The sequence below is a fragment of the Desmodus rotundus genome, chromosome 9 (assembly GCF_022682495.2).
Source record: "Desmodus rotundus isolate HL8 chromosome 9, HLdesRot8A.1, whole genome shotgun sequence".
Lineage (NCBI taxonomy): Eukaryota > Metazoa > Chordata > Mammalia > Chiroptera > Phyllostomidae > Desmodus > Desmodus rotundus.
Window position 1 is genome coordinate 48,668,653 of NC_071395.1, and position 7,622 is coordinate 48,676,274.

At 60.5% G+C, this 7,622-nt stretch overlaps 1 protein-coding gene across 2 annotated transcripts; it reads left to right on the forward strand.

The window, feature by feature from the left end:
- The first annotated feature begins 541 nt into the window (after nucleotides 1–541).
- Nucleotides 542–7,378, forward strand: ARRDC2 (arrestin domain containing 2). Of its 2 annotated transcripts, XM_053911696.2 has the most exons (9): nucleotides 542–1,076; nucleotides 3,578–3,870; nucleotides 3,963–4,029; nucleotides 4,242–4,389; nucleotides 4,901–5,003; nucleotides 5,093–5,349; nucleotides 5,494–5,656; nucleotides 5,922–6,076; nucleotides 6,306–7,378. In XM_053911696.2, the coding sequence occupies exons 1-9, from the start codon at nucleotides 835–837 to the stop codon at nucleotides 6,357–6,359; spliced, it is 1,482 nt and encodes a 493-aa protein (XP_053767671.1). In that variant the 5' UTR covers nucleotides 542–834; the 3' UTR covers nucleotides 6,360–7,378. The 2 variants fall into 2 exon arrangements, with proteins under 2 accessions (XP_053767671.1, XP_053767672.1); XM_053911697.2 differs by lacking the exon at nucleotides 3,578–3,870 and having other exon boundaries at nucleotides 546–1,076.
- Nucleotides 7,379–7,622: the final 244 nt, after the last annotated feature.

The window sequence follows — 7,622 nt, forward strand, 5'->3', positions numbered from 1 at the left end:
GTTCGAGTTGTGACTCTCCCACCCCTGGGTGCCTTTGGCAGTGGCTGCCCCTCTGGGGGCCTCTGTTTCCTCATCTGTAAGATCCAGTCATGAGAACAGGGCATAGTGCCCACCCTTGGGTGCACCCAGTCTGATCGAGGAGCCACGGTAAACACATAATGGTCACAAACACACTGAGCAAAGCCATAAGGAAATAAACATGGCCAGAGCATGACTTGGGGACTCTGAGGAGGCCACTTTGGGCGTGGGTTTGGGGGACGCGTGGGAGAGGGGATCTGGGGAAGGGCTTTCCTAACGCTGGAACAGCCAATGCAAAGGCCAAGCGGCAAGACTTGAGTCTGCTGTGTCTCGGCAACAACCTGTAGGTGGCAGGGGCGGGAGGGGGGGGAAGGCTGGGGCAGCACCCAGGACCAAAGGTGCCGAGTGGGTACGAATGAGACTACAAGGCACAGCCCCGTGGCTGCCTCCTCTCAGCGCCAGCCACATCCGGCCCGGGCCGCCTGTGACTCATCTGCGCCGACCCTGCAAAAACAGGGCCTGCTTGGTACTGCGGGCCGGGGGTGGTGACAAAGTCAACGGGGCGGGCTAGCGGAACGCACTTCCACCGCGGCCCGGGCCGGTCAAGGGGGCGGACGTGGAGGACCAGGAAGTCAGCGCGGGGCCTGAGGCTCCTGCACTAGTTCGCTCAGGGGAGAGAAAGCGCAGGGACGCCCGGGGCGGCGAGGACGAGGGCTGAGACCTGAGAGATCCGCGTGGTGGCCGCAGGCCCGGGCCGCGCCCCACTCCCGGGGCACCGTCCCCGCGGTGCACTCGGGACCGCGCCATGCGTCTCGGATGCGTGAGCAGCTTCAGGCTGGAGCTGGCGCGGGGCGGTTCGTACCGCGGCGGCGAGCGCCTGTGTGGCCGGGTGCTGCTGGAGGCGGCGGCGCCACTGCGTGTGCGAGCGCTCGAGGTGGTCGCCCGCGGCGGGGCGACAACGCAGTGGCTCGAGGGCCGAAGTGTGGGTGTCAACGCGGTTTCCAGTCACTTCGCAGCCGCAGAGACATACTTGCGGCGGCGGCGGCGGCTGCTCCGAGGTGAGCCGCTCACCCTCCCTCCCCATAGCTAGGATCACGCCCCCCCCAACCCGGTACCCACTCCCCAGATCTGCGCGCCCTTCTCCGAAAGTCTTCGTGCCCCTCTCAAGTCTGCGCGCCTCTCTCCAGAGCCGCGAGCTTTTCAACTTAAGAGGCCGTGTGATCGGGCGACCCTTCTCAAGAAGTGGGGGCCTCCTCCCCAGGGTCTGCCAGGGTCTGGACAGTCTCACTGGGACATCCACTCACCTACTCACTCCAAAACCCTCTTTCTCGGGAACCCCTCCCAGGGTCTGGGCACCTCCACTCCAGAGCCCAGACGCCCTTGATTTAGAAGTTGGGTAGTGGTGCAGTGGGGACCCTTTGGGGGAATCCCTGGGTGGAAATGAGAGATCTCCTAGATCTCCCCCTCTGGACCCCAGGATCCCTGTCAGCCCCTGGTCTGGGGTCCCTGATTTCCAAAGAAGTCCCCTGTCTCACTCAGCCAGTGTGCCCTTCCTCATTTTAGCCCGCAGTGTTTGAAGGCGAGGGCTCTTCCCTGGCTTGGGGGTTCTGGTGGTGTTTGCAGGTGAGGTGAAGGAGACTTGGGGTGAGGTCAGATTAGGCTGGGAGTCTTATGTGGTGGCAAACCTTGGTCCCCCACCATCAGATGGCCAGACAGGAGGAGAACCGGGACCACAGAAAGAGCCGCGGAGGACATGGGTCTCTTTGGGGGCCCTTCCAACTCCTCATGTATACCCGTCTGCAAAACACCCACAGCAGGGGAGCTCAGACTTGGCCTCGCAGCCTTGTCCCAACAGCCCCCAGGTTCGAAGGACTCTGGCCTGACCAGCTGTAGAAACCGAGGTGTAGTGGTGATGGGGTGTGGCAGGAAGGGGCCCCAGAGGAACTTCCCTTCCCCTGCAGCTCAAGCGAAATTGGGGTTGGTCTCATCCTACCGTCCCTCTGTCCCCACTCACTGGCGGCTTCCTCAAGACACCGGAGGGGTGAAGTTTTTGGATGTGCTGTGTGACCCTGCCCATCTCTGGGCCTCTGGGGACCCATCTGTAAAATGCACTGAGGGAAATGTTTGCTCATTATGAGCCTTCCTGTCCCTTCAGAGTCACCTCATCCCCCACCTCCTCCTGGCTTATGACCTCCTGTCTTCTCTTGGCCACAGTTGGCCCTGACAGAGAATCCCAACCCCTTATTTCGGTCCCAGAGTCGATAGACTCTGCCCCTCCCCCTGGGCCTGCTCTAACCTCTGTCACGAGCTGCCAGGTCTGTTTGTGGCCATCTCCCACTGGGGGTGCGGGGCCTTCCGGGGACGTCCCTGGGTGGCCTGAGCTAGACTCAAAAGGGATGGCCAAGGTTCGAGCAGCAGTGTATCTCTCTGCCACCAGAGGGCGCAGATGCCCCGTAGATCCGGAGGAGGCAACTGCCTGTGAAATCCAAAGTACGGTTCCTTGGGGAAACTGAGGCCCAGAGAGGGGTCATTTCTGCCCCGAAGTCACACCGCAGCCCTGGGCCCTGGGGGTGCCTGGAGATTCCCCTACACTCCGCTGTCTCTGAGGGGGGCGAGGCTGGAGGTGCTGAAGTGGGCACAAGGGCTAGGCCTAGAGGTCAAGTGTAGGCGTTTGCCAGGTGCTGGAAGTTGAGAAAGAAATGTTGGTTGGTAGGAACACCTTGGACTAAAGAGCTTTAAGCGCAACCTGGTGGCAACGGGTGGAGAGCTGTTGGTAATCCGGGAACAAGGCTCTGGGAGGCGTCCAGTAGGGGAGACACTGAGATTCACGCAGAACTCTCTGAGATGCGGGCTGAGTTTCTTCCGCATTGTGCACGTGGGAACTAGGCTCCAGGAGGTTGTCACTAGTCCCGGATCACCCCGCCGAGCCGTCTTCGAATCAGAGGAAGGGGCAGCAGGTGCGGGGTTGCAGGAGGCCCCACCGACTTCCTTCTTCCTCACCGTTGAACAGGGGGGAAAACTGAGACCCGGTGAGCTAGGCCTCCAGTGCTCCATTGCGGCCAGGCCACGCCCCTCCAACTCGGGTTGGACCTGCCCCGAGTCACGTCTGCAAGCAGTGGCGGGTTGATGATTAAGCAGAAGGACCAAATGGTCTTTTTGAGTGACCTCAAGCCCCGACCCCACTTCCTGGCCTCAGTTTCTTCTCTTTATCCCCGAGATCCAGGGCAAACCGGTTCTGGTCCCCAATTCTTCCGTTTCACCCCAGGGTCCACGAGGGTGGAGGGTAAGCGGGCTGGGAGTCTGGTAGTTTATTTTGCTACTTGTCTGGGCGGAGCCACGCCTCTCGCCGCTCAATTGGCGTATTCTTTCCCGGGGCGGGCGTGTGTCGCACTATGTCCCGCCCCGCTATATAAAAGTGGCGCCAGCACAGGCTCTGAAGAATCTCTGGCCGCCTTCTGAATGCTCCTGCGCACGCTGGGTGGGTTTGCTTTCTGAGGCTGTGGCGTCGCCCCTCGCTCCGCTGTGTCAGGGATTCTAGGCCAGGGTCCACGTTGTCTAGGGTTTGCATCCCCGGCGCGATGCTTTTCAACAAGGTGAAGGTGTTCGTTGTGCATCTCGACGACACGAGCGCGGGAGCTAATCCCGTCTTCAGCGGCGGCCAGGTCGTAGCCGGCCGGGTGCTACTGGAGCTGGCGGGCCCGGCGCGCGTGGGAGCCCTTAGGCTGCGCGCGCGGGGCCGCGCCCACGTGCATTGGACCGAGTCACGCAGTTCGGGCTCGAGCACCGCGTACACGCAGAGTTACAGCGAGCGCGTGGATGTCCTGAGCCACCATGCCACGCTTCTCGCGCCAGGTATGACCCGGGACTCCTGCTTGGCGCACGTGCTGCGCGCCCTGGGAGCGCTACTCAGCCACTGAGCCGCCTCCTTTTTCTCCTACTTACAGATACAGGAGAGACCACCACATTGCCGGCTGGGCGCCACGAGTTCCCATTCAGCTTTCAGCTGCCTCCGTAAGTCATCTGGGGTGCTGGATCTGGGGGAAGTATGCCCCCAGGTTTGGGGCTCCACTGTTAGGTATCTGGGGACCTCTGAGCCCACGGCTGTCTCCGCTGGAGGCCCTCAGGAGTGTCTTTGTGTCTCTCAAGCCCCCTAAGCCTTTGGGAATCCTCAACCTGCTAGGCTCTATGCCTCGCCTGCTGAAGCCCCTTCCTTCAACTCCTAGGACACTGGTGACGTCATTCGAGGGCAAACACGGCAGTGTCCGATACTGCATCAAGGCCACCCTGCACCGGCCCTGGGTCCCTGCCCGCCGGGCAAGGAAGGTGTTTACTGTTATTGAGCCCGTGGACATCAACACGCCTGCCCTGCTGGTGTGTGGCTGGCTGCCCCGGGGAGGTGGGATGGCTGTACCCGGGAACAGGGGCCTGGCTTCTGGGTGACTCCGACTGGCTCCTTATCCTCTTCACAAATTGTCACAAAGTGTGGTTCACAGTTGGGCCCTAGCAGGGAGGGAGGCAGGCAAAGGAATGTCTGGAGTTGGTGTAGCCTGGAGCGAATCCCAGCCCACCCGTTCTCTGTGGCTCGGGGCAAGTGTCTCACCCTCTCTGAGCCTCAGATGGCTTGACTGTGAAATAGGGCACAGCCAGGGTGCACACTAATAATTCCTTGCTGAGCACTAACTACGCACTAAGCACTGGCTTGCTCGTTTCATTTTTAGCTTCGTGAGATGGGTCATATTCCTGGGTCCATTTTACAGATGTTTCCTAGATTGTTAAAAAGAAACCAGGCAACTGGGCCCTGCCCCAAAGGTTCCCTTGGCTGGGGATGGTTTGGAAGTTCCACCAAGTGACCCATTTATGTCCTTTTCCTCCACCCCGTCAGGCCCCGCAGGCAGGAGCTCGGGAGAAAGTTGCCCGATCCTGGTACAGTAACCGTGGCCTGGTCTCCCTCTCAGCCAAGATCGACCGCAAGGGCTACACACCAGGTAGCAGGCACGAGCGGCCCTATGGGGAGGACAGGCTGTGTTGGGGCTGCAGGTGGGGAAACTGAGGCCTTGCCACTTCCCCATTACAGGCGAGGTGATCCCCGTGTTCGCTGAGATTGACAACAGCTCCACGCGCCCGGTGCTGCCACGAGCAGTCGTGGTCCAGACTCAGACCTTCATGGCACGAGGCGCCCGCAAGCAGAAGCATGCGGTGGTGGCCAGTCTCTTGGGCGAGCCCGTGGGCCCCGGGCGGCGAGCGCTGTGGCAGGGCCGGGCACTCCGGATCCCCCCTGTGGGCCCTTCCATCCTGCACTGCCGGGTGCTGCATGTGGACTACACCCTCAAGGTAGAGTATCGTAGGAGGCAGGGGGGATGCATCTGCTCTGGCTCAAGGCTGGAGCTGGGGCCTCTCGGCACAGGAGGGACCTCCTGTAGAAGGCAGGCGTGGCAAGGCTGCCTGGGCCCCCTCCATTGTGGTTGCTTCCTTCAGGTCTGCGTGGACATCCCGGGCACATCCAAGCTGCTCCTGGAGCTGCCGCTGGTCATCGGCACTGTCCCCCTGAACCCTTTTGGCAGCCGCTCGTCCAGCGTGGGCAGCCACAGCGGCTTCCTGCTAGACTGGGGGCTAGGGGCCCTGCCAGAGCAGCCTGAGGGTGAGTGCCCCGTCCTGGTGACCCCAAGGGGTGGGTGGGTAGAGAGGCGGTGCCAAGCCAACATGCCCTCCGCAACCTCGATGTCCCCCGTCTGTAATAGCGCCCAGAAATGATCACATTGGCAACCACAGTTCCCCCAAGAATCCCAGCCCGAGAGCACACGGCCTAGCAGCCCAGAACCGGCAGGAGCAGGCTCCTGGCCATTGTTGCCAGTTCCAGGGCTCCCTCCCCTCACGGCCCTCACCCTCTCGGCTGTCTCTTCCAGCCCCTCCGGAGTATTCAGAAGTGGTGGCAGATGGTGTGGCGGCTGTGGGGCAGAGCCCCTTTCCACCACCTCAGGAGTCCGACATGAGCCTTGAGAGCCCCTTCTTCACCTACATCCAAGAGTTCCGCTACCGCCCGCCGCCCCTGTACTCTGAGGTGAGCTTGGGGGTCCAAGAAGGCCCCATACCTTTCCGGGCCCTGGGACCCGAGATGGGAGTGGGAGACACAGGAGCTTAAAATGTTGACGAAACTCCTGTGCATACATTCAGGGCCTGAACCAGATTTGAGCCCCAGGCGGCTCTAGGGGTTGGAGACTATCAGGGCAGGGACGGGTACTTCTGAGCCTCCCATGCCCCCTGAGGCTTAATGGGTTTGCTTTCCTCAGGAGGATCCAAATCCCCCCTCTGAAGCCATGAGGCCACGTTGCATGACCTGCTGAGTGGAAGTGGGCACCTCGAGGGCCAAGGTTGCATTGCACATGAGCTTCCAGCCACCGTGGACATGGGAGCGGCTGGATCCAGAACAGACCAGCCCGACTGCATTGAAGCTGGGCAACGAAGTCTTGAAACAGGATGGGGCTGTTCACACAAGACAGAGGAAGGGCCAGTCTGGTATCTGACTTACCTGGTCTTTGTAAGGCATCAAATGCCTGGTGCAGATCCAAGTGACTGTTCAGACTGTCTATGCTGGCCCGTGGGCAGGGGCTGGGGTTTCCCCAGGAGCCTCTGCCTGGGAGAGACACAGCCAGACATAAATACTTCCAGTTGCGTGGGACCAAAGGAAGACCCGGAAGAGTCCAGAGAGGAAGCAGAGCAGGCTCCCTGGAGGAAAGGGCATCTTAGCTAAGGCTTTGGCACATGAATAAGAGCTCAGCAGATAGGTAAGCAAGAGGGAGGAGAAGTTGGAGAAGGTCAGAGCTGAATGATGTTTGGAAATTGCCCCTTCATCTTAGAACGGGGCTCAGAGAGCAAGTGCCTCAGCCGAGGTCACATGGCTGGCAGGTCCAGCAGGCGAGAGGGCCCAGGAATGAGGCATCAGGGAAGCAGGTCGGGGGAGCTAGGTGGGGCCTGTGGGTTGCAGGGGCAGCGGCTGCAGCCTTTGAAGCCTAGGAGAGCTGGAGATCCCTGCCCTAGGCAGGGACTGCCTGGGGGCTTCTCTGGGTGCTCTGGACTCAGCTGTGTGGCCTGGAAACCCAGGTTCAGAACAGGACAGACAAGACCTGCTACCTCACTTGCAAATGAAAATGCAGAGTCCTTGTTCAGGAGTATTAAGAATTTCGAGATAATGACAGCAGAGCATTCAACCAGGCCTTGGGGACAGAGGTCACCCTGGGGTAACACAGCAGGGTCAGTGTGCCTCTGAAGACCCCTGTGTCCTGGCCTGGGTCTCAGTATTTCTGATAAGCCTTAAATTGTTCTGTTTTGTACAATTTTTTAAAAATAAAATTGTGGAGGAAGAGACTAGGCTTACTGGTTTATCTTTCCCCAGCTGTCCAGGTAGGTGGAGTGGCCTTGGCCATCATTTCGGGAATTCCAGGCCAAGGAGGGATGAGGGGCCCATTGCCCAGAAGAGAAAACAGGCCCAGGGACCCACAGGGAGGCTGAGCTCTGGTTGGAGCCCATCTCCCACCCCCACCCTCCCCCCAGTGCAGTGACAGGTGCTGGGAGAAGGAATAGTGCCCCCGTCCTCAGAAAATGGAGGG